This window comes from Crotalus tigris, unplaced genomic scaffold (assembly GCF_016545835.1).
Source record: "Crotalus tigris isolate CLP2741 ecotype Arizona unplaced genomic scaffold, ASM1654583v1 scf7180000024358.1859470, whole genome shotgun sequence".
In the NCBI taxonomy this organism is placed as follows: Eukaryota; Metazoa; Chordata; class Lepidosauria; order Squamata; family Viperidae; genus Crotalus; species Crotalus tigris.
Genome location: NW_024100527.1, coordinates 1,464,999 through 1,492,470, shown reverse-complemented (window position 1 = coordinate 1,492,470; position 27,472 = coordinate 1,464,999). Strand labels below are relative to the sequence as shown.

The 27,472-nt window shown below is 38.1% G+C and overlaps 2 protein-coding genes across 3 annotated transcripts in view; one reads left to right on the top strand and one right to left on the bottom strand.

Annotated features, from left to right (window-relative positions):
• ST6GALNAC3 (ST6 N-acetylgalactosaminide alpha-2,6-sialyltransferase 3) overlaps positions 1-23,266 on the bottom strand; it is a 317,603-nt gene extending 294,337 nt beyond the window's left edge. For both annotated transcript variants that reach the window (XM_039327182.1, XM_039327188.1), the window contains exon 1: positions 23,018-23,266. In XM_039327182.1, coding sequence (XP_039183116.1) covers positions 23,018-23,035 — 18 coding nt within the window. In that variant the 5' untranslated portion in view covers positions 23,036-23,266. The remainder of the gene's footprint in view (positions 1-23,017) is intronic.
• Positions 21,190-26,022, top strand: LOC120300757. Its single transcript, XM_039327189.1, has 2 exons — positions 21,190-22,853; positions 25,858-26,022. The coding sequence occupies exons 1-2, from the start codon at positions 22,342-22,344 to the stop codon at positions 25,982-25,984; spliced, it is 639 nt and encodes a 212-aa protein (XP_039183123.1). The 5' UTR covers positions 21,190-22,341; the 3' UTR covers positions 25,985-26,022.
• The last annotated feature ends 1,450 nt before the right edge of the window (positions 26,023-27,472 follow it).

Here is a 27,472-nt window from a genome sequence, read left to right as displayed (position 1 = left end):
AAAAAAACATCAATAACGTGTCCTACTCTGATGAAAATGAAAATAACCTGAAAACCCTAGTAATGAAAGGCAGAGTGAAAAAGAGACTATGATTAAATGTAAAGGAGACTAGACTAATGATAACAAATATAACAACCAGTCTTGGAACTGGCAATGAGGACACTGAGATAATAGATATCTTCTGCCTTTTTGGACTGAGTACTCATAGAAAAGGAACCAACAGTAAAGAAATTTGCTACAGACTAGCATTTCATAGACCTTTAATGAAGGCCTTGGAAAAGGTATTAAGATGTCACTATATGTCTATAAAGATCAGAATCATGTGATATTCTATGAAGGTGAAGATTGAACTTTGAAAAAATAGGATATAGAGTGTGTTGATGTTTTGAACTTTGATATTGGAGAAGACTCTTGAGAATATCATAAAAAAACAAGCAAAAAGATGGATCATTGAATAAACCAATCCAAAGTTTTCACTCAGGCACAAATAACCAGACTCAAATTACCAGATTTGGAAACATTATGCAAAGAACCAGTTTCTTTGAAAAATTCATAATGCTGGGAACAGTGAACAGAGAAGTGGAGTTCTCGTGTGTAAATCCAAAGCACCTCTTCTGAACCTTTTCAAAATGTGCAAAACCTTAGTTTCTACATTTACCATTTAAAGACTATATAATGTCTAGATTAGTCTTACCTAATCTGATGCTATGCTATGCTACTATTTCTAGAATTCAATTGGTTATTCCTGCTGGGAATTTTGGAAGTTCTTATCCTTGCCCATCTAAAAGTATAGGCAAACCTATTCTAGACAGAACTTTTCCAAGGATTATCTATATCTTATGTACAGACTGAAAGTGTCAAGATTGTTTTCTTTATTTTATGCACCATAAGCAATTAGAACATTGTCATCCTAAAAAGTGATAAATTGCAAACCTATGTTGAGCTATGCATAAATGAAATTTGCTGGGCCATGTACCATCCCAATTTTGTTTTCCAATTCTTTCGCCCACATTACATAAACCTTGTGCTGTAAGTAAGATCTGTGATAAGCCTTTAATTAAATCTTGCTATAATCTTTTTATGGTACACATGTAGCAGCAGGTGACCATGAACTGATTCCTTTTAATTTAACTTTATTACTAAATACATTCCGTTATGTATTAGAATGGAGAAACTATTGAATTCAAGGGGAATAAAAATATTAAATTTTCCAATTAAATTATTTTTAATGTAATCCAATGTAGTTTCACCCTTATTTTGCCCATCTTTCAACACCTGGCCTGGTTTCTGTTGAAATGAACTCTCAACATTCCACTATAAGCATCAGAACTGTGTACTTCTAAGATAATGGAGCAATACTTCTAATTAAAATGGAAGAAAATGGATCATCCATTTAAATGTATTTATTAATTCAGTGAATTAGTTCCAACTCCAGTTGGCGTTTCCTGCATTTTCTCTGGCACACTAATGGAACGAAAGAGGCTACTAGAGGTATAGTTAAAATACACCATGAATTTCTTTTTAGATAATACTAGCAGTTAGGAGAAAAGAAAGGAGGAAAGTGGAAAATGAAATAAATTTTAATTATGTGTGTATGTGTGCATGGCACTGATCTCTTTAAGGTTGCTGTGCAACAGAATAAGATCACTAGTTGGCAAGCTGAAAATGAAGACAAGTATTTTGTGCTTTGAGGTAAATAGTTACAAAATTTAAACAAATATGACACTGATTAAGCAAGTAAAATAACGTATATTCCATTTATGTAACTGCATGAAGAGATTTATCAATTTAGCTATTTAAAATAGATAACAAAACCTAAAGGTGCTTTCCACCTTATTCTAACTGAAACAGAATGAAAAGGCTCCTTTCAAAGCATTTTCACGCACTTTTCTATACATACAGGAATATAAAAACTCAAGGGATTGTGAACATTGGAGAGAGCCCTCATATCAAAAATCTGATTGGCCTTAAAATACATCTCTGCTACTATTGGAGATGTTTCATAGTTCACATTGTTTTTATAGAAAGATTAACTTGATGCAGAAAGATGACCTAACAGCCATGAAACTTCAAGCATTTTAAACCCGGCTTCCATTTCTACTGTCACTCTGTTCTACGAACCTGGATTAGCTGAAGAAACGCTTAGTACAGACATTATTATTAGTTGGCAGCTGTAAATCATTCTACCAGCTCAATTATTTTCAAAAATTATCAGTATTCAACTGGCTTCAGTAAATATTAATCAAAGAAAACCCAGAAGAAGAAAGAACTAGACAAAAATGCAATAACCATACTCCCATAGATTATAAGAAATACAAATCTATTTCAACTTTTCAGCATGCAAGTTACTTTAATATGCTGTAATTTATATAGAGATGGGGCTTAGCTTTTACTGGCTGGATATCCTTCCTGAGGCCTATGTGGAGTTCACAGCAGATATTTTCCCTTTGTGCCCTGAGAGAGAAACATCTGTCAATGCTCAGGATTGAACTCTCAACCTTTCAGGTGGGAGGAGAGCTTCTTCACCACTAGACCATCATGCAGCTTCTGTCTCTCTCTCTCCCCCCCCCCACATACACGCATACATGCACACATGCATAGTTGCCAAATGCAAAAAATATGATCACATGACCACAGCTGTCATTCCCCCCATCAGAACTTTAATCACAAATACCATTTACGATTACCATGCTGTAACTTCAAATGGTTGCTAAGTGACCAGTTGTAAGTCAAGGACTACCTGTATCCTGCTATAACTTATCTTACTGGAAAAATTCACTTATTTACAAAAGATGATTTTAGGAAGGAAAAAAGGATGCAATCCCTCCAACTTCATCACATTCTCATTTCTAATAAAAAATACCTTATTCGTAAACTATTCCCTCGTCCATTGACTTCTATTATGGTGGAAATAGTCTATTGTTAATGAGCTGTACACATCTCCCGCATTCGAAGTTGCTGTTCTACAATCTCACAAAGCCACACATTCTCTGTACGAAAATGTTAATCAACCCGAATATGAGCTTTCAATGGGGCTCTTGGGAGAATCAACACTGTTGCTAGCTACAAATCAGTGAGCCCATCTCCAAAATGAAAAAAAAGCAAAGCAAAGCGGAGTCTCACGACTCTCAAGCAACCATGGCTTAAAGTTGGCTTCCAGCCACAGCAAACAAAGCTGCATGTTAATTCAAAGATCTGAACTGATAAACTGTAGCATCTTTTCCCTTGTTCTGAAATAATCACATGTATTCAGAAAGGTGGAACAGAAAATGGGCTGCAATTTGATTCCAAAAAAGCATACAGAGTTATACTGGCAAAGAACAAAGCTGCTATACGGAGTGAAGCTACTGTTTTTCTTTTTAATGCAATCTGCCTGATACCAAGACATAAATACTAGTTCTTTTTAATGAATTCTTCTGCGGATTTTCTTCCTTACCTATTCTAAGGATTAGGAGGAGATTATAATACCTAAATTCATTTGATCCTCTGAACCACCATATAAAAAATAAGTCAAGTAACTGCCTCCAATTATTTGCTTGGGAAGATCTGATCTTACTGATATCCAAGCTCAGACCTACGTCCTGCAATGATGTTGGCTTCCTATATACCAGCGTTTCTCAACGTTTGTGTGACGGCGACCCCCGTCACACAAACGCTATGTGCATGCGCGGCGCGCATGGGGGCGCCCCCGTGCGCGGTGGCGCCCCTGGGAGGCGCAGTGCCGCCCCCGTGCGCCGCTGCCCCCGTGCGCAGCACGCATGCGTGGTGCCGCCCCCCGGAGGCGCAGCACCACCCCCGTGCGCGGCGTGCATGCGCGACACCGCCCCTGGAGGGGACAAAATGGCAGATCGTCGCCTTTGGCGACCCCCGAAAAGTGGTCGATCGACCCCAAATGGGGTCGTGACCCATAGGTTGAGAACCGCTGCTATATACTCTCTTCAGGGACACTACCATAACAGAGTTATTTCTTGCATTCATATATATTCTTGCAAACATATATATGTGAAAATGTTAGTAATTCTCAGGATATCGCCAACACACTTGTGAAGAGTAGTCTAAAGAGCTTAAATATGTTAAAAATGCAGTACATTAGGACCACCAGATCTCAACATCTAGTGTTCAGGCAGCTTTCTATAACATGGTGTAATTTTTTTCATTTTTTTTCATTTTTTGCACTTTGTTTTTTAATGCATTTTTGTGTTAGCTTTTTTTGTTTAAGTTTTATCTGTTTAATATAATCCTCAATAAAAATTATTAGGAAAAAAACAGAGTAAGAGAATGAGAACCAATGTACCTTGCAGAATATTTTTGTTCACCCATTCCTTCTCAAGTATTTAGGTAACTCATTTGAAATCTTACAATAACCTCATATACATTAGCTCAGTAATGCATTAGCTCAATCCGCTCAAAGCAATAATTTGTATATTGTCAGAAGAGATCTTTTCTTGCAATAGAGTCCTGAGAATTTTTACTCAGGTAGGTGATAACGTGGTGAGAGAAAACAATACCTGTGGAGAAAATACTAGGGATGATTAGCTTGGAGAAGAGAAAATTAAAATGTGACATAATAGCTCTTTTCAAACATCTGAAGAGCTATCACAAAGAAGATGGAGAAGAACTGTTCTCTCTTGGTCCAGAAGGCAGAATAATAAAAAATAGGTAGAAATTAAAGGAAAGCAAAGTTCAGCTAAATGTTTGAAGAAATGTCTAACAATGGCGCACACAGCCTCAGGAGAAAATAGTTGTTGTGGCCTTTCAGCAGAGGCTACCCAGTCATTCCTTGGTGGTATAAATAATGTACTGAACAGATTTATTTAATTTATTTGTTTAAAATACTTGTACAGTTGCCCATCCTAAACTCAAATTCTGGACAGCTCCCAACATTAATATAATAACAATATCAAACAAAAAATAAGTTCTGAGAGCCAGCAGAAATATGATGCAAATATTAAGCATGCCTCATTTTCGTTGTATAAAACAAACAAAAGAAAATCAGACCATTTTTTTCTGTGCTGCAGAATTAGTTTAGGCTCTTCACGCAAGTTCTGAAATCTCTTGGCATTTTGATAAGCATACAGTCTCTACACCTGTCAAGTTTGTGAGTTTGTGAATAACTGTGATTTAATTTCTTCCTAATTAGTGCAGTTTCTGCAGCCTTCTAAATGTAAAAACTGATAAGACTCCAGATGCTAAAGATGTTCCATATAATAAGATCCTTTATAGGAGAGCATCTCCAGGAGGACATTATTCAGGCTCCTAATTCTGAAATAGATGACTGGGAACAAAATCATTGCAATGATTATTTATATGTGTTGCCATCCTGACATAAAAATACGCAATAACTCAGAAAAATCAAAGTAGTGGATGAAGCCAATTATAAGCATAACCCTAGAGAGTTCATGGGGACTAGTTAAAGAATTCTAGTAGTTAAAAATATAAATTAAACCCAAGCTTTGAACCTCGTTATTTCTTCTTTCAGGGAATACAAGAAGAAAGTTTTAGCCATAAGCTACTTTTTTAAAAAAATAAAAAATAAAATATGTTATTAATTATGGATTTCTGAAGCCAGAGCTTCAAAACATATGTTGCTTTAAAACTTGCTTTGCTACAGTGCTTTGAACCTGCCATCGTGCATCAAAGAAAATGAGCTAAATTAAATTAATTTTCTTGGATTTTCCAACAGAGACTGACATCTGTTATATTTAATTGCTTTCTTTTGTGACTTACATGGAAAATGTTGAGCTTACAAGAAGTCCAGTTAGAAAGAGAACAGCTACTAAGCCCATGCTCCCAGAAATTACTTTCAGGATTAAATAAGCAGCTCTCCTTTGCATACCCAAACAGTAGCTCCTTTGAAAAAGGAAGGAAGGCCAAGGAGGACTGTATTTTATTTCCTAATGGTGAATTAACAACTATACACCTGTATTGTTTCCCTTCTATGTTCAAAACCACAACAATGAATTGCAAGCTCTAGGTAACACACCTGTTGCAATTACTACAAAACCAACAATTATGGATCCCACAAGCATACAGTTCAAAGAAGGGAAAAAAGTATGAAAAGCAATAGGAAAAAAAACAACCACGCTTTCAATCCTTTAAAAGCAGTCTTCTCCCCTTCCTCCTTCTATTCAGCAAGATATTATTTTAGCTAAGAAGGAACGCAAACATATTCTGGATCAAAGCAATTACTTTTCTTCCTGGACTTACCATAGGAATTCCATCAGCCATTTGAACTCTGCAGCATGTACCGATCCTTGCAAAACTGTGTGGATTGAAACAACTGAACAGCTGAACTGCATTGATAAAAACTGAGAAAATTAACATCAAGAGTATGCTAATCCATGAAGTAACATGAACATGCCTTTCATAGCCAACCAAAGTAGCTTACGTTCTAGCTAATTTACGCAATTACATTTATTTAGGCCAGCGGTTCTCAACCTTTTTAATGCCGCAACCCCCAACCGGTCATAAGTTGAGGACTACTCAACCGGTCGTAAGTTGAGGACTACTCAACTGGTGCAGCACCGTTTGTAGAATGGGACTTTTGGCAGGCTCAGCAGGGCAGAGACAGCCTGGACAATTCCTATTGGCTTTTGAAAGCCAATAGAATTAGACTTTATTCAAGAGTGTCTATTCTATTGGCTTTCAAAAGCTAATAGAATAAAAGGGAGTAGCACAGCTAAGGAAAAGGGGAAAAAAATGGCGGACTGCGTTGTTTGGCGACCCCCGTGAAATGGTCGTTTGACCCCAAATGGGGTCCCGACCCACAAGAGAACCACTGATTTAGGCACACATCATAATATATTCTATCCTTCCTGGTCATGAAAATAGGGAAAGAAATGTCGTGCATTGTCATCCTTTTTAAGACTAACTATCCAGCATTAACTGAACGGTCTTTTTTTTTTTTCTTTTCAATGGTATTGGATTTTTGGAGACAACCTGGTCAAGTCCCTGCAGTTTTCTTGGCAAGGTTTTTCATAAGCGGCATGGCATTGCCTCCTTCCTAGGGGAGAGACAAAGTGAATGGCTGCATGTGATCCAGCTGGCTTTGTGTTTAAGGCAGGATCAGACATCATAGTCTCTTGGTTTCTAGTCTGATGACTTAACCACTACATCAAACTGGCTATCTCAGTCTGTACTCCCAGTCTAACCCCAACTGCAGTTCAGAGGTCTTTATAGATCCTTTCCGTTATCAACTGCTGATCGTGATGGACACGTCTGACATTTTCAGTTTTAATGACAGTCACCCCTTTGCTCTTTTTCTTTAGTAAAAGAAAGCCTGACCTGAGTATCCCATTCCGATTTTTACACTGCCAACTGAAAAACCTTTAGCCCTACTCAGGCATCACTAAACTCTCCGTGCAAATAGCTGTAAGCACCCCATCTCTTTTTGAGGTTGTGCTCCTGATGTCAATTACTAACCTCCCTCTGCAAGTATAATAAGGAAGGTCATACTCCAGAAGTCTTTCACACATGCACTGTATACTCCTTGGCTTTCATATGACACCAGATTCTGTGCAGTCAGCTGTATGTGGGGAGGTCTACACACCCTATGACAGACATAATATGCATACCTATGACATAGAGACCTTTCTTAACTGATATCAGAGGCACAATGTTGCTTTCTACTGCTTGTATTTTACTAATTTTCCTAAGAGTTTATTAAATGTTGAAATCACATTCCCCTGAAGTCTGTTTGGCCATAAACTTGCTATCAATTAAGGAAGTTTTTAAAACTCACACCTTAGACCTCTGCAAAACCTCTTGTGCCCTTTTCCACTTACCTGCTTGCCAACTTGCCTGTAAGTTGAGGCTTGCAATTTCCTGCCTGTTTCCCCTTTCACTTGGTTGTGAAAAACCAGCAGAAGGTTAACAATTGTGGGATTCAGTTAATGATGGCAACTGGGATTTCTGGTATTGTCATAGCTAAGTGATGCCTTACAACCACATTGCTTAGCTACAGAAATCCCAATCGCTGCCATCAGTCAAGGACCACCTGCATAGCCATATAGGCAGACTCATTTCCTTTCTCAGAGGCCTACCTGATTCCATGCAGACAATGACGGCAGAAAGTAAAGAAGATTCTGAGGGTTTTGGAAACAGAAAAAGTGAAAAAAGCAACAATAATTGATTTCCGTTTCCATTTTCCCATCAATAGGTTCACGCTGTTCTCAAAAGAAGCTACAATCTTTTTCCTGATGGAGACAGCTAACTGGGCACACCAGGTGATAAGGAAAAGAAATTTCTTATTAACTGTAGAAGTATTTTATGGTCTTGTTGTAAGACTTTGGAAAGGGGAATACGAGATTGGTTGACAGCTCCTGCTATCAGTGCTGAATGGACCTGCTGAAGCCCTATAGACAAAGCTTAACTTGTGCACATGTGCTCTTTGTAGAAGAGATAGAGGTTTAGGAAAACAAACAAGTACACTGTTCACACAACGAAAAATAACACACTTTAAACATTATTATCAAGCTGATCAGCACAAATAACAAGTAACAATTAACAATTAAAAGTTTGAAACAACAAGCAATTGAACATATCTTGTGATGTACCAGATTTACTGCCTGCTGTGGAAAACCAATTCTTGATTTTACAAATGAATTATTGTATCTTGCCCAGAGATCCAAATACTCCAAAACTGCTAGCAGTTGCAGTACATCTTCATTTTACAAAATTTAGTGAACTTTGAATGCAACCAACAAAATTTCCATCCAGACTTCTCCTGAAATAACAAGTTGGTTGCATCACAGACAAAACACTTAAATTTATGCTAAATTATATTCAAGCCATTTCAGTCAGTTTGTGCCATTATGTAACAGTTTAAATATTAATGTAGTCCACATCTATAAATGTCTGAGCCCATGCAAATCCCACATTTAATTTTTAATGAGATGAAAGATAAAAAGGTATAAAATGGAAAGCGAACATAATAAAGGAACTTGAAAGCTTCTACATTCTTTCCCAAGGATGCAAAGCTGATTAAAAACAGCCAGCCAGTATTGCATCTCATATGCAATTATATCATATGCTAATCTGGCAACAGCACAAGAAACAACACACTCCACCAAATAAACCTTCAACATCAGTTTTCCACACAATGTTTCGTTTCCTTTTATAGTTCATTAAGTTTTCCAGCCCAGACATACAGGCTTCATGTTAAAAAGCTAGGCACGAAATACCATGATTTCACAGAAATAAAAAACAAACTTGTTAGTGGTTAATTCTAACTTAGGCTACATTGTTGCCCAAATAAGTTCTGTATCAACAACATTTTATGATTATTTTAAATCATATTCAGAATGATGATGTACAGAATAAATGCAACAAAGACACAATCCACTTGATACCTGTTAACTTCTGCAAGACAACATAAAGCATACTCCTATATATATTAAGATATATGTCCCAGATAGAAAAGTTGAGAAATAAAACTTTATGTATTTATTTGTGTGTGTGAGTGAGTGTGTGTGAGGGAGGGAGGGGGGAGGGGAGGGGGGAGGGGAGAGAGAGAGAGAGAGAGAGAGAGAGAGAGAGAGAGAGAGAGAGAGAGAGAGAGAGATTATTTTCAGGTTTTACTGTAGATGGGAATAGTGCACAACTAATAATCAAGCCATGCAATATTACTGATAGAGTTATAAAGTGCAGAAAGTCTTATAAAGTGAGATCTTGAGTCTGACCTGGACATAGGAGGTATTTTATTGCACAGATAAAACTGACAAGACCTGGAATCTATAAATGGAACGCCTAGGTCAGTGATGGCGAACCTTTTAGAGACCAAGTGCCCCAAAACTGGCCCTGCCCCTGCTCCGCCCCCACCCTGTCCCCCGCCCTGCCTGCCTGCAGGGACACTCACCACTTCCAGGGCCCGACACAGACCTCCCAGGCAGCCGAGCAGCGCCATGGAGGCCACGACCTCTGTCCGCACCCCGCAGCATCAACTGTGCACGATGAGATGTGAGGGCAGAGTCTTGTCTACACTGCCTGGCTGCCATGTCCTTGGCTGCGTTGTGGGCCATGCTCAGGGGCGACTCCTCCAGGGGGGCTGCTAGTGAGGGGGTCGGGGGAAACAAGGCTGCCGCAATGGCACATGTGCCCACAGAGAGGGCTCTGAGTGCCGCCTCTGGCACGCGTGCCACAAGTTTGCCACCACTGACCTAGGTACTACATTACTTCTTTATGTAATGTTATACATGATCACTCAAAACTAAACCCACTGAATGTAACAGGGCAAGATGTAAATACTTCCAAAGAGGTTCATTGGGAAACTTTTCACAAATGTATTGTGTTGGCTCAGATGATACATTCAAAAATGTCTGTTAGTCTTTCGCCAAGGTGGCTGGGATTTCTAGATCCTGCAATTCAGACACATACCAAGTTAGGGAAAGTAGGCATAATAGGGAAAGAAGGCACAAGAAGATAAAGCCTAAGACATTCAGTTGAAATGGAGAATTATATTGTTTCTTTGCTTTTCTTTGCTATTTTTCTTGGGCCTCTACAAGGTAAGGAAAAGTTTGTCAAATCAAGCACAACTCTCTATGCATCAGTGTGTGGAGACAGCCAGGAATAGCTCAGAAAGCAGCTGTGCAACTCTAGAGGAAGAAAGTGGTTGCTTTAATACAAAATATATGTTTGTCTCCATGTTGTGAAGCATCTTCTTCTAAGCTTTTCTTCAATAGCAATAGCAACAGCACTTAGACTTACATACCGCTTTACAGCCCTCTCTAAGCGGTTTACAAAGTCAGCATATTGCCCCCAACAATCTGGATCCTCATTTTATTGACCTCAGAAGGATGGACGCCTGAGCCGGTGAGAATTGAACTGCCAAACTGCAGGCAGCTGGCCATCAACAGAAGTAGCTTGCAGTACTGCATACTAACCACTGTGTCACCACGGGTCATCAATCCCTTGGCTTAATTTTCAAGGTCACCCATGGACAATGCAATATACAAAATACCTCTGTTTAGTTGCATCTGCATTTCAGAGGTCTTATAGATTAGTTTCCTCCATTCTTTCCACTGTTTTTACAACTGAGTTTGATATTTCTAGGTTTAAAACAGCATTTTTCTGATGGTATCTACCCAGTGTGTTCTTTTCTAGATTTATTTTCTAGTACCTCCAACCATTGCTGGCATAATTGATTTTTCTAAGGAATCTGAATACGCGATACAATCAAAATAAGACAGCTTTAGCTTGGTAATCTTATCTTCCAGTAATATTTCTGGCTTGATACATCCTAAATCCTCTAGCTTGTTTCTTTTTACTATTCAAAGATACCAGGGATTTTTTTTCTATTTGCTTTTTTAAATAAATAAATAAATCACAACTTAGAATGCATGATCCTGAGGAGCCAGAAGTCCCCAATGGCTTAACAGTCAGAGAAAAAAACGTATGAAGGACCCGCCTTAATTATCAAGTAGCTAAAAGGGGTGGCAGAATTTTGTACTTACAGACTTCTTTGCAAGATTCTGTTAATGTAGCCTTACAAAGTAGAATTAGTTTATCTGGTTGTGCTCATTATTTGATTTACTTGGAAGGGTTGACATCATTCTTGCAAGTCTGAAAGTACAGATTTCCACTCTCACCAGTTATAAGTTACAACTTGGAAAGCAGTCCAACATGTGTTAAGGAGAAAACTTTAGGCAGGAAAATTGCCATCACCTAGGCTGGGGTTAGTTATTCCGTCTGGACATTGATACCGGTACTATTCTGGGCTGCTAACCTGCAAAACCACTCCACCCAACTTGCTGCTAACCTCAAAACTGTCTGAGCTCAAATAACAGCAAGGCAATGGCGACGGTAGAAAAATTTCAAGCCAGTGAATCTTTTTGATACTCAAGGAATTTTGGACATTGTCCTTGAAGAATGATTGAAAGAATTTAACACAAAATTCCATTATTTTCCCAATCGGCCCCACTATTATTAAACATAAGCCTTCTATCATAGAACCATTTTATGCTAACAATCTAGAAATGCTACCACAAGTGTCCATAAGAAATATAGGGAGATTTAAACACTAAAATTGATAACAAAGAAGTAGAAAATTGTTGGCTGGAGAAAGAAATGCTGCAGTTTTATCAAGAAAATTGGATGAGGGCATCATGGTGTGTTCAACCCAAATGCTACTTGGGCATATACATTACCAAATGGATTATACAGTAGCCACATCAATTATATCATAAGCAGTATATTAATAGAAAAACACAGATATTCCCATTAAGACTTTACCTGTTAAGACTTTACCGATTAGCTGTAATTTGGATAATTAATTACTTGTAGCCAGGGTGCAGTTTTAGTGTTGAAATCTCCCCACATGGGCATTTATAGTAGCACTTCTTGAATGTTCGCATAAAACTTTTCTTTTTTTGCTTGAGATGCATCTGTTATAGTTGTATTAAATACATAATTCTTTTGTGGACCTATTCGTGGAATAGGTCTATTGCGCTATTACAATATAATAATTTTAATTTAATTTTAAAAGCATTTCATGACAAGCATCATATGATAATGCTTGTAACGAAATGCTTTTAAAGCTAAATATACTGCAAAGACGATTATGTGGAGAAGTATTACTTACAATTGATTGGTTACAGACAAAAAGGAAGATGTTGACTTCTGATTTTGTTTTTGACCTATTGTATCAGGTAGAGAATCACCTGCAAGCAGCACACAAGAGACTTCACTTAATTGACTGAAATCTGAAAGACTTCTGGAGAAAGACATGGTCAGCAAGTACATTTCTTGGAGATCCCTTTTGGGGGTTAAGTCAGCAATCTATAGACTTACCGTATCTTCTTTATCCCTCTGTCAACAATGAAAAATACTAGGACTCCACTGAATATTTCCCACATAATTGATTTACAGCACATTCATAGGAAACATAAAAATATAAAAGCAGGCTGGTGAACTCCTCTTGATTTTAGGAGACATTTTAATAATCAGAAATAGCCGCTCCATTAGAAAACATTTTTAGCTAGTTAATTAATTAGCATTTATAAAGTTCATGGGATATTGAATCCTGGATAGGATAGCCATGGATATTCAAATGACACTTTATGGTGGATTTAAAAAAATGGTTTCTATCACCTCCAATCACTGTAGATATAATTGATTTTTCTAGGGAATCTGAATACACAATACGATCAAAATAAGACAGCTTTAGCTTGGTAATCTTAGCTTCTAGTGATAAGTCATCCCACCCCAAAACTAGTCTACCTGAGAGTTACTGATCTCAATAATCTTTATTTGGACTCATGGCCAAGAAGCTTTGACAAAGTTCAATCAAGATTTAATAACTCTCTCAATATCCGACTCTAGAATACTCCATAAAGTTGGCTAATTTTCTGGAGACTGTAATAAAACAAGGCAAGTGGCATTTAAAGTCCTTCAATACAGTCATATACACTTAAGATACTTAAATCAGGCATTTCTCAAACTGCAATCACCACCCAATAAACTTTAAAATCAGATCAACAGAGCCACTAAGATTTCCACGACAAATATATTATAGGAAAAAGCAAAATAAGTAACAACAGATCACCTTTGTAGTTCTCCATACAAGAATTCCAAGTTATACTCAGTAATTGATCTTGGACAGTAAGGTTTCCCTGTCATACCACACTTCCTTGATTGGTAAGTCTTCATTTATTTACAGTGCCCAAACCTAAAGGAGATATTACGAAGGCCACATCATGATCAAACCAGGCAGATGCAAGATGCCAACTCTACTACCTTATCTTTTGTGGCAACAGTTTTATAATCCAGTGATATATATCCATAACATCAGGAGACAAAGACATTCTTCCATATAATCTACTTTATGTTATCTGTCAACAATGTTTTGTTATTTTTTACATTGGACATAGTGTCCATTTGCTATACAAATGATTAAGCCAACAGAGATCTTTTCAAAGATGTCATTTTTAGAAATATCAGAAATAACAAAATTCTGAAACATTTCCCCTTCCTGTTTCTATTTTTTTAACCTTCCAGAACACTCTATGACTGAATTTAAGATAGTTGTAAAAGTTATATAGTTTTATAAGAAGTTGGAAAAAATTGTTTTCATTGATTCAAAATGATTTCTTGGAATGAAAATTGTTTAAGAGTTATTATCTTAAGAAGCTATAAAATATAATATTATACCCAATACACTGTGTCACACTTTAGTGCTTATTGTATTTGTGCATATGCATGCATCTATGTATGTTTGTATGCAGGCCAACATATTTCTCTTTCAAGACTATGTTAAGGCAACTGATGAAGGTGACTATTTAATCCATACAACTGTATGATAATGTTTTGTTTTGTATTTTGTTTTGTTTTCTTCTACTTTTTGTTTTCTTTTGTTGGGGGGATTGCTACAAAAGCTATCACAATTATAAACATTTATATTAAAATATTTTTAAAGGAAAAATATATAATGGGGGAAATTTTTCAAAATTATTCACTGGCTTTTAACTGTTTCTTGGATGAAATCCCTTCCTTTCCTCTATATTACAGCAGAAGAAAATATTTATTACCCCTGGTGTTGATATGGTTTTGTGTGAGTGTCTGTGTGTGAGAGAGAAAAGAAAGCGGGGGAGGAAGAGTTTATTGGAGGAAGACATTTGGGCTTTGAACACTCACCTTCAATCAAAATCGAGAAAAATCCAGATCGATCAGCTTGAAAACTATAGTCCTTGCAGCCAGATCTAATTTGGTGACAAGGCTGGCGGTGGTACAGTATTTGTTCTACATGGATCTTCTAAAGTAGGACCCTTAGTGTCAATCAATGTCACTGCTGATTTTTTATGTAGAAACCAAGCAATTTTCATTCCAAGCAGCTCGGTTTCTGCATGAATCTGGAAAATATCCTCAGTATGTACCCGCCTCATGAAAATGTTTTGTTCTTTCTGCTTTTTAAAAATGGAGTTGAGCAAATTTTGCTGCTACTGCTAAATTCTTTGACACTCAATTTTATGCTCCCGAATTCATATTAAGATAATAGTTTTATTAGGTCAGCTGAAGGTCTACACTTTTTACATTTGCAAGCTTTCAAGTGTCAAAACTGTTCAGTAGGCAAAAAAAAAAGTTAAAACCTAGAGAGAAGGAAATGAGGGGAAGAGAGGGGAAATGTTGCTGATATTCAACCCATAATAGGTTCCTACCTTAAAATTATACTTCAGAAAAATAGTAGATATGCAAATAGAGTTATTAGATTGCATAAGATTGTCCAAGATTTGGGGAAAAGAATCCAGCAAGCAGTCTCAAAATATAAAATCAGCTTCTACTCAAAAATATATTTTTAAAATCTTTGTAATCAACAGAATTACAAAGTAGGTGGTAGATGGAAAAGAGAACAATTAAGCAATATTTCTTTTAATAAAGCTGCAGATAACATAAGCTATCTGTGCCAGATAATTTCAGAATATTTTTCCCTACACAGGTAATCCTCAACTTATGACCACAACTGAGCCCAAAATTTCTGTTGTTAAGTGAGACATTTGTTAAGTGAATCTTGCTCCATTTTACAACCTTTCTTGCCACAGTTGTTAAGTGAATCGCTGCAGTGGTTAAGTTAGTGACACTGTTCTTAAGTGAATCCACATGACCCCGGGGATACTGCAACTATCATAAATATGAGTCAGTTGCCAAGAAACTGAATTTTGATCAGGGGGATACGGCAACAGTTGTAAATGTGAAAAATGGTCATAAGTAACTTTTTTCAGTGCTGTTGTAACTTTGAACGGTCACTAAATAAAGTGTGGTAAGTTAAGGCCTATCTATAATAACAACCCTGGACCTGAGAGAGAGAGAGAGAGAGAGAGAGAGAGAGCGCCAAAGTCACCCAGTATGAACCTTCATGGCCGAAGCTGGACCGGGATAGGTCTCTCCAGTCCTACTCCAAACCGCTAATGAATTCCCTGTTCTGACTACGCATAGATCCTCTGCATTGTTCTATCTGGATAATATATATTATATTATACTCATATGCGGTATATGTAGCAGTCAGATGTAGCTTTGAAAAATTATGCTGTAGTCCAGGGGTCCCCAACTCCCGGTCTGTGGACCAGTACCAGGCCATGGCATGCCACCAACTGGTCCGCACAAACAAGCAAAGCCCAATCCGCGGGATACAGGCAGCACACAAAACCACGCTCACTCCGGTCCATGGAAAAATCTCTCTCCACGGAACTGGTCCCTGGTGTCCAAAAGGTTGGGGACCTCTGCAACATGTCTTTAGGAGCTGCAACATGCAACACAGATCTTGCAACAGTTGCAAATAAAACAGCTATCTTACTGTAAAACAATTATTCTTTTATTTGGATTAAGTTCATAACGTCCAAAAGAAATATTAATGAGCTCATAATAGAAATATATTTTACGGCTACGGCTGCCAGATATGGAGTGCAAATATCTAGTGGACCAGGAAAATGATGGCAAAGAACTTTTTGCTGCCATCTAACAGTTGTTCAAACTTTGCAACCCAAATCTGGGAGGCCTGTTCTGGATTCTTAAATTTAGTTCCTGCATGTGTATAAATTTAAAATAAAAAACTAATTTCACATAATAACTTGTGTGTTGTATTTATGAAAGACTGACATCTCGGGAACAAAACAAGCAATGCTATCTTGGACCAAGAAGTCTACAAAAAGTGCCAGCTGGGTTTCATTATGATAGTGTCATGGATTACTTTTGTTTTGACTCATTTATTTTCAGAGCAATTCACACGATACAAGTGTTTAATCAACATTTCCTTCTTTCCTTATTGTGACCAGGTTCCAAGAATGGAAAGCATCAGTGCTAATTTAAAAAACAAAATGAGAAGCTAAATCATATTCCGATAGATAGATAGATAGATAGATAGATAGATAGATAGATAGATAGATAGATAGATAGATAGATAGATAGATAGATAGATTCTTCGCAAAAGAAAAATATATACAATCAGATCAAGATAATTTATGTAAAAAGTAGCAAGAAATATTCAAGAAGCAATACTGTAACTTCATATCCACCACTTCACATCATCTCCAGACCACTGGCAAAGGATTATGGAAGCCTCAAACACCTTCTCAAGCAGAATCTCATTTACCACCCACATACGATAGCTTTTCAAAGCTGGGGCTAGGGATTTGTAAATACTTGGAAGGCATGCCTAATACAATTTGTCACATTTACAATATTTGTGCTCCATGCACGCACTAATTGTTAGCCTAGTGAGTTGAAGAGGCAAACCTTTCCACCAATAGAATATCTGATGGAAACACAGCCCTTGAGAAGTTAGTATGAACTTGCACCATACTTCATAAACTAATAATGCAGAAATAAATTCAGATTCCTTTAAAAAGATTCATAGTTGGGAAACCACCATAATAAACTATGGTATGCAAAACAGTCTACAGCCATTTCCTCATCTCTCATCACATATCAGTTTCAGATTTGACAAGCAAATGGCTAATGGGGCACACATAAAGAAAACACCATCACTTTACTGTCATACAACTCTTTCCTCATTTTGCATGTATATTATGATGTCGTACATACATTGAAAATGGACAAAGTTCAAAGTACAACAGTTTTCATCCTTTTGATAAAGGCATCATAGCTTGTGCACATTTCTGCAAGTAACTTGCTTTCCCTAAAGCAACATAGCCAAACTGGGAATTTCTAGCTTGCTGACTCTTACTTTCTACCATAGTAATGTCTGCTGCATTCTTTTCTAAGTGCTTATCAGTTTGAATTCAAACCATGTAATAACCATCATGCTTTTATAGCCTTATTTTGCAATACCTTTTCAGGCACATACTCCCAATATTTGAAATTTGAAATATGTCTGTCATTTAGTAAGCCAGAATGTGAATGTATTCCTCTGTCCTCATCTCAACAGGGTTGGGTCACAAATTCTTTTTTGATTCAGGTGGCTTTATTACAAGGCAGTATTTTTTTAAAAAATGACACAATAACATAACATGAGACAGCAGTCAAATATAGAAATTTCTATATTTCTATATAGAAATATAGAAAGAGAGAACTTATATCACTTTTGCCAGTCAGAGACATCCAGAAAAATGAAGCACCCTACCAGTTAGGTCTGGATTGATGTTCCATTCCACGGGGTGAGATACCTTATACAGGTTTAGCTCACTGAAGATAGGCCAGGACAAGTCTATCTTATCTTGAATTTGGAATGCTTTATTTGGTCATCCCAAGAATGAGAGCATCATAGTTAAGAAGTATTTGTTTATGTCAAGTAGTAATGAATCCATATCAGAATGAAGGAGTTTCTATTTCCCAAGAGTTTTTTTGACTGATAATGAGAAAGATCACTGTTTGAATCATTACTATCTTTTCACTTCCCTAAATGCTCAAACAATAGTTACAGATAAGTATTCATACAAGAAGATCTAGAGGGTGATATGGCTCTTTTTCTGATTTCAAGAGCCATAAGAACTAGTTCCACAAACTGAATGCAACAAGAAAATCTATATTCCTTTATTTCTATTTATACCATCTTCACATTAGCCATGGGGGAAAATAATACATTGAGCAGTACAATGTATTCAGACTCAGATTTTGTCTAATCTCTTTATATCTTATGCAGTCTGTCTCATGTTAAGGGTCAAATTTGCCATTCATTCTTTTCTTGCATTTAAAACAATGAATTTAACATACTGGTGATATATATGTATACATTTATAATGAGAGGTCAAATTATTTGCTTACAAATAATTTGTCTGACAAAATAATTCAAATCAGGGACCAATATTTGTAGTGTGGGCCTTCAATTAAAGGAGTGTATACTGATTTGGCAAGGCTTTGTTGCAAGGATCTCCATCACTGATGACAATGAACAAGCAAATGCAGTGACCTTTGCAAACATTTGCCTATAAATATGCAAGTTAAGAAACATAACACTGGAATTGGCCAATTGGCTTCTGAATTTACAGGAATGAAGTCCGGTAAACAATATACATGCTATCATCATCCTGAATTATGTACATTATGTACATAATGATGTACATAACCAGCATTCACATGAAATTATAAAGTCGTGGTGCAATTTTGATTGGCCACCCACAAATTCAAGGTCAAGGATCCTTTGTGACAAATATTTTATTGCGATCATAGGTTAAAGGGGAATTTGCTGAAAATTACTCCCTCCACACTTGTCAACTCACTGGTCACAATTCAGAGATGGGGCAGATATAAAATAAGCAAATTGTAACTATACAGCAGCATGTTTCAGTACCGTTTAGTTAACTGGCAAGTGGTGTTTAATTTATTTTGCAGAAAATTGTCATTAGCGTTTGTCTTGGTTTTGCTTTGTATTCTGAAACTGTTATCTTCTCAGTTTTCGGTATTAATTTTTAGTTTCCTTGAATACTTAAACTGAGTAAAAAGTTATGAGAGAAATTAAAGTGAGCCAATCATTGACCCAATTCATAGAGAGTGAATACAGTATCTACAAAGTATAGGTAATCTTCAGTGTATAACTACAATGGGACCTGAATTTCCATTACTAAGCATTAATTGAGTTAACTTATGATTGTGCCCAATGTTATGACTTTTTTTTTTCCTGCGGTTCTTGAGAAAATCACAGGGTCATGAAATGAATCTGGCTTCCCTCAATTGTTGTAAATCAAGGACTGCCTGTAGCTGGTTATTTCTCAGATTTGTCATGTAGGGTTAGGAACAAAAGTTCGGTATTTCGGTAACACATAACTGTTACCAAGAAAATTTCACAGGGATCATGAGGAGTTAAGCTCAAAATAAGACAAATTTTACTTAGCTTCAAAGAAAGGTTTTAGACAGATCATCCGGACTCTCCTCTCCTTCCAGTAACAATGTCTAATGGGAATTACAATCACTAGCCTGTAAGAGGTGGGCCTGACTAGAACTTCCTATCCCAAAGGGAGCACTATTTGTCTCACTGAAGTAAAGAAGTTACACAATTTGATCTGAAAAGGTATTTTATGCTACATTTCCAGCCTGCATCAGCCTGTCCAGTAGCTCCTGGTGGAGAAGACAACTGGAGTGGCATGCAACATTAAGGCAGCTTTGCTGTGAACTTTAAGAGGACCTCACTCAAAGAATCATCAAAGTCAGCCACTCCTTTGATCCTCTTCAGAACCTTAATATTTATAGCTAAACATTTCCTTTCCTTTCATCGCTGCTTATTAATAATGTTAATTCCTTCAACTGGCTTGTCTAATTGGAAAGTTTTAAAGGAACTTAAGAGTAACCAAGCATAGCTTAGTTCTATTCACGCTCAACATTCACATGTGAACTCAAATTGGAGGCCAAAATTTCAGTTAGGTCAAAGCTGACATACATATGTAATACAGTACATTTATTGGGTGCCTTTGAGTCAGTGTTGATTCCTGGTCATTTTCTGCACTAATCCCTGCAGTTTTCATGGGAAGATTTTGGAAGTGAGTTGCCATTACTTCTTTTGTCGGCTGAGAGAAATAATAAGGGGTTCTGTTGCAAAAATCCATTCATGAAAACTTAAAATAAAGATTAGATTATCAGAACATCTTGATATAAATAAAACTTATCTAGTTACTGAATTTCATTCCTGTGTAAGAAGTTTTGCTGGACCTGTGAAAATTGCTTTATGATAAAACTGATCACCCAGTATCTCTTCTTTTTAAAATGTTATACCTTTCTGCATTAATAAAATTATTGGTAGCTAACTAATATATTTGGTTATTGTCTTGTTTGTCTTCCTTTTCTTTTATAATATAGAAAAGAAATGGACACAACATTCGGGAAAAGCTATATCTCAGTAGTAGGAGGTAGACTAATTTATAATTAAGTCTGCGAACAGGCTTTATATTTTAAAATCCAAATGTAATATATAAGAATTAAGAAATATATGCAATTAGTGAAATGCTTTTTATCTTTAAAAAATAGTTGTCTCTAGTTTTTATTATGTTTAAAAGTTCTCAAAGTATTGACACTGAGATTCCCATCACACCTTTCATCTAGGCCAGGGGTTCCCAACCGGAGGTGCCCCCTGGGGGTGGCACCCCTTGGAGGTGGAAGACGATATTCCAGGGGGTTCAAAAACGTGGGTTTAGAAGTTTCAAAATTATAGTGTATATGCATAATTCGAACTTTTGTAAGGGGTGCGAGAATATATCAGAAGCGTTCTAGGGGTGTGGTATATAGAAAAGGTTGGAAACTGCTTATCTAGGCAATATTAATCACATCAAAGCATAAATGGTTTAAACATGGAATCTGAACACAACCTGGAGAGAGGTGGAGGGTAAAAGAACTAAACAAAATGTTCCCTAAATGTTTGAAAACATTTTTTTAATAATGGTATCAGTATGTTCCTGACCTGGTTGTAAATAATATTAATTGGATATCTGGATACAGCATAAGATTTCATATTACTGAATCCAAGAACAAAACAATATGCTTAAGTATATGAATACAAGATGTTTAAAACTCTGAGTGGCCTAGGACTGCCCATTTTCTATCCTCCTTTCCTTCCCATTTTCTCTTATTATAGTGTATTTTTTTCTTAGTGGGCAGGGGGTTGTCCAGTGAAATCATTGGCTTAATAAAAGTTAAGTCTCTGTGGATGCTGAAATAATGCACTGGTCTTAGATTAAGACTACCACACTTGAGATTATATCTGTATTGATTAGTTTTATCATTCTAACACAACCTCTCCCAACACAGCAGAATCAGTAACTTGCAAACAAGGGGAACCAATAATAAAATTGGAGTCGCTAGATGATATTTTGTTGCAGATTAGTTTTATTTTGCTAAACAGGATTGCAATAAAGTAAGCCTCTCCTAACTCCCTGATGGCCTGTGAAAACAAGATGCTGCATTTATCATATGAATCTAGTGGCTAACAAAACTTTTATGGTATTAAAATATTTCCATATCTGGACGAAGGCCTTCTGAACTTCAACCTATGTTTATTCAACCTAAATTTATTTCAACCAACAATTCTGCTGAGTGGAACCCAAAGCTTTGTGTAGGAAATTCCAAGGACCGATCAAGAAATTTGCTTGTAAATCCACCTCAGCTCAGTGGACTATTGGCGTGGATTTGGGAGTAAAGCAAAGGTAGGAAAGAAAAGGCCAAAAAGTACAGGATTCAAATCCTTTTAACCCTAACAGGTATGGAGAGATTGAGCACTTCCAATGCTGATTTTATTTATATTATTTCTTTTTTTTTAATGTAAATGTTTGCCCTTCCTTTCTTCCTCCTCAGTTTCCTTCTACTGGATTCAACTCCTTCTTGGGTGTCAACCTACTTCTGATCTAAAAACTAGTCCAAAAGCAAGAGGCGACGGAAACAAAGGGATGATAGTGAAGCAGAAAGGATTTGGTTATGGTTCCTTTCTCTCCTTCTGGAGGGAGAAGGGCAGAAGAAACCAGAGGCTGTGGAGGGCGCCTGCCTCCGATGAGTAAGGGACACGTTTTTGGTTCTGCTGAAATCGAGACAAGAGGAGGGACGGGGGAAATGTGCGTTATGTGCGCGCTTCTGGAGCAACTTGTACATCTGAAAACAGCGCGAGATTCGCGCCATAGATTCCCAAAAGGAGGAGAAAGGACGGATCCTCTCCCCGCCGCGGATCCTACAGGCGCCCGGCGGTGTAAGGTTAATGTCTGGATGGAATCGGCCAGCGGTTTTCCCTCCCCGTCCCTTGCCTTGTCTCCACTGCCGCATTCGGCGCCGCTTCTTTTTCCTTCTTCCTTCCCATCCCCACTAGCTTTGAGAGATGGCAGTAGCGACGGCGCAAGGAAGAGAACAAGAGCAGCAGAGGAGAGGATCGGCGGCGCGACTGAAAATCTCTCGGCATTCCGTTTTCCAGCGGAGATTGCTGGCCGGGGAGAAGAGAGGTACCGAGAAAAAAATAATAATCAGATTTTTTTTTCCAATTAAAATGCAGCCGGGGGTGGTGGTAGGGGGGGCTTCTCGGAGCAGCGAACGGGACTCGTTCGCGTTATTTATTTCTCAACCTCTCCTTTCTTTGGAACCATCCAAGCAACAGATAGAGATTTACCTTCAAAATGCAGGCCATGTTCTATCCTTCCTTAACCCTTCCCCAAAGCAGCAGAGCTCTGCTTTGGGAGTCACAGATCCACTCGGAGGCAGGAGACTGAAAAGAGCCGCCGGGTTGCCTCCTCTTACATTCCGGGAGATCCAAGCACATAAGGACTCACACCATTCCGCGATCCGTTAGTCATGTTGGCTTTTTGCACGCTCCGTTGGTTCCTCCCATCAGCTTCTGCCACTGGCTGGGAGCCAGGTCCGTACCACCCCCCTCCCCTTCGTCACGTGACTGAGCTGGGTTCTTTCCACCACCCCCCACCCCTCCCTCGGCTTTTTTCTTTTCTTAAGAAGTTTAGTTTTTTTTTTAAGAAGGAAGCGGTGGGCTGTTGCTGCGGCTTCTCCTTCTCGTGACGGTTTGCGAAAGAAAACTTTTACGCGTGATGATGATGTGCCGTGGTTTGGAAGAGACTCCGGGGGGGGGGAGTGAGAGAAACTTCGCACGACTTTTCCTACCATTCCAATTCTTAAAAGAAAACTAATCGGGAATCTCGCGGGCAGAAAGGCCGGATGAGAGTTGTTAAGAAAAGGTTTTCCTTCCAAGCCCTTCCCCCGCCACGCTTATCTACCAATATTAATAACAGACTGAAAGATCTCAGATGCCCCGCTGTAGGCTCGAAGACTGGAAAACAAGTTTCCATTCCCCCCCACACACACCCTTTTGTCTGAAATTTAGAAGCAGGCTGAGGTGAAAAGAGCGACCCACGTTGCACATAATCCACAGGATCGCATTTGCGACTTTGTCAACTTGTTGCTCTCCTTAGGACCTTTACCTCTTTGCATCTAATCTCAGTACAAGTGATGCCTTCGCAGTATTTCCCTTCTCTCTCCCCTCCCCCCCCCATGCTGCCTTGATATGACTTTCACCTGGTCCCCAAATTGTGATAGAGACTGATCAGTGGGTCTTAAGTATATTAGTCAGGATCTTTTTGATTCAAAGTTTAGTGCTCTTGGCAATGCTACCAAATCCATGTTCAGCTTCCCTTTGGATGCAAGCTTAGTATTCTTCTGGAATACAGGTAGTCCTAGATTTACAATCATTCATTTAGTGACCATTCAGTGTTACAACAGCACTTTAAAAAGTGACCCCTGACCATTTTTCACACTTACCACCGATGCAGCGGGCCCTTGGTCACATGACCAAAATTCAAGTGTTTTTGGAAACTGGCATGTATTTATGATAGTTGCACTCTCCCAGGTCAGGTGATCACCATTTGGAAACTTTCCAGCCTGCTTTTGACAGGCAAAGTCAATAGGGAAAACCAGATATGCTTAATGATTGCATGATTTGCTTAATAACTGCAGAGATTAACTTAAGTACTCTGACAAAACCTAATTCCTCCTCTTATTCACACACCAGCAGTCCCATTAGTTGGGCTGAGGGAAAGAGTGACTGACCCAAAATCACTCAACTGGTTTTCTTGCCTAAGGCAGGATTAGAACTTGCAGTCTCTGAACCTGGTGCCTTAACCACTAAACCAGGGGTCTTCAGACTTGGCCCTTTTATGACTTGTGGACTTCAACTCCCAGAATTCATGCTGGCTGAGGAATTCTGGGAGTTGAAGGCCACAAGTCATAAAAGGGCCAAGTTTGAAGACCCCTGCACTACACTAAACGCCATATAATCACTCTTCTCACAAGAAAGTTAATCTAGGTGTGGTGTACAACATACAGTTATCAGAATAAGAGAATACATTCCTTTAATGCCAGTATACCTAAGGACAATTTAATCCTGTCTCTCTCCAATGCAGAGGATAAAATGAGAGGAGAGGAAACATCAGGGGGTCACAAAAAAATAAATATCTTCAGGATATGATTGTCTCTAGGTCATTGCAAGTACAACTAATTTTCAGTTTAAGAATACAATTGAGCCCAAAATTTCTGCTGCTAAGCAAGACAGTTGTTGAGTTGAGTTTTGCCCCATTTTACAACTGTCCTGTAATTGTTAAGTTAGTAACACAGTTGTAAACTGACTCTGGCTTCCCCATTGACTTTGCTTGCCAAGGTCACCAAAGGTGATCACATGACCCTGGGACCCTGCAACTGTCATATATTACATGCCAGTTGCCAAGTGTCTGGATTTTGATCACATGGCCATGAGGGTACTGCAACTGTCATACGTGTGAAAAATGGTCATAACTCACTTTTTTCAAAATGCTGTCTTAACTTTGAATGGTCACTAAATGAAGGGTTATAAGTTGAGGATTACCTGCATGGAAAATCCCTCCATCTAAATTCCTGATGCCTCTCGGACACCCTTTGTTCTGCAGTGGGGCCTTTAAATTCCAGTTTAAAATAAAATGTATTTGGAAACCTGCAGACTGCTCTCTCCATCCATAATTGATGGGTTTGTTTTTCAGATGCCAATGTATACTTCATTGTTTTGACTGCAACAAACAAACATTGAAAAAAAAAAACTCTTGAGTCCTCCATTTAATTGGTGAGAGGGGAAACCACAGCAAATGATTAAGAAGACATCCTGAAAGGCATATAACATTTGTGGTTTTGTAACTCCTTCCATCCATGAGGGAGAGGGGATTTACATAGCAAGTAGGGAAGGAATTATTTTACAGGACCAGCCTATTATTGTAAGAATAGCATCTAGCATTTAAATCTTGACATATCCATAGAGCAGAGATTTCAAAACAGCTTAATTTCTTAATAGCTTCCGGAAAAGCTGTTTCCTGACAATATTAAGGTCCCAATGCATGTTATGCCATTCACACTTTTTTTTAAAAAAGGCATGCCTTTTAATTTTATTTTTCCTATTATTTTATTTAATTTCACTTTGAGAACAAGCCATCCAGAACAGAGGCCTGTCCCAGCTTCCTGCAGAAAACGTTTGCAATTCTTCCTGCTTAAATTTCTAGAAAAATCCACCACTCTCACCACTGGACAACACCTGAAACTAGGAACATAGTCTCGCTCTGGATTAAGTTACTTGTCATCCTAGCTGAAGGTGAGCAATTTTCTGGATCTGGAGGCTGCAATTTCGCTTCCAATTGCCTTAAAGGCAGCAAGTGACATCAGTGGAGGGGTCATCATTCCCCAGCAAAATTTGGATGCTTCCCCTGTTTGGGAGGTTGGATTGGGAGAGGGAAGCCTTTAGAACAGGGGTGTCAAGAATGCAATGTCACATGACATGTTGCAACATATCGCAACTTTTTTGCCATTGCCAGCAATGGGAAGGATGCGGTTTCGCTATGATGCATCCAGTCCATGCGCCGGCAGTTTCACACCCCTGCTTTAGAAGCAAGATTCCTCAAAATGGCTTGTAATTCACACTACCAACACTAGGGAGAAGGGGAATGATTGGATTTTTCTCATGATAGTTTACATACTATTTGAGCAGCTGAAAGATTTTAAGAATGGAAATTAGAGTAATTTGCATTGTATTCCTGTTCATTAAAAATTTTAAAGAAATATCTTTTTGAGCAGAAAAATAAATGAAAAATCACAAGCCAAGAGGTAAATATCTTTAAAGCCTAGAAAACCACTTGTTCCTGCTCTTAGGATAGGCAGGAGAAAACAGGAAAAAAAACCAGAAGTCCTTGGTGGCACGCGCACCGTTGCCCCAGTCCTAGGCCTTCAGCTGGGTTTTATAAAACCTTTTGCTTTAGGCCTCCGTCAACGTGCGCCAAAAAAAAAAAAGGTTCAATCAATCAATTTCAACTTCTTGTAGGAAAAAAAAGATTTCGCAAAGTTAGAATTCATTGATTGAACTTTTTAGTCCCACCCAGTCTGCTGTTACCACTAAAGCCACACCCACCCAATGGGCCATGCCCACCCTATGGGCCACACCTACCCAATGGCCCACGCCCAACCCAGCACCCAACGATACAAAAGTGGGTTTTGGGTTGCAGTTTGGGCACTCGGTCTCTAAAAGGTTCGCCATCACTGGTATAGGTTTTGCATATTAGATTTCTATGAAAACTGGGCTTAATAGTACTTTATGTTTTAGCCTTTTTCACACACACAAGCACAAAGAGGAGGGATTTCCTTCTTTCTCAGAATGCCAATGTCAGTCCTTCCAGATTAATCATAACCTATACAGAGCGAAGTGTTTATACTTAAAGTATGTATTATGTGCAGGATCTTTGTCTGCACTGGGTACTACACTCCTCAGAAAATATATGTGTCATGTTGAACATATACAGATAGTCCTCATTTAGCAACTACAAATGAGACCAGCAACTCAGTTGTTGACAAAGTGGTCACTAAGTGGAACTTCCTCATTTTATTATCTTACTTCAGCTGTCCTTTGCATTACAGATTTGCAAATGTTGTAAATGTTGCAAAATTATTATTTCCCACTACCTGCGAATGGTCGCTAAACAAGGCAGTCACTCATACTCTACAGTAAATTTTCCCAAGCTTTTTCCTTCAACTGTATTAGGTTTTCTTCTTC

Bases quoted from the DNA above. Each gene is read 5' to 3' on its own strand.
- LOC120300757 (XM_039327189.1), top strand. From the start codon at position 22,342: ATGGTTCCTTTCTCTCCTTCTGGAGGGAGAAGGGCAGAAGAAACCAGA. The intron at 22,854-25,857 runs GTACCGAGAAAA...TTTCACTTTGAG, and splicing joins GCTGGCCGGGGAGAAGAGAG to AACAAGCCATCCAGAACAGA.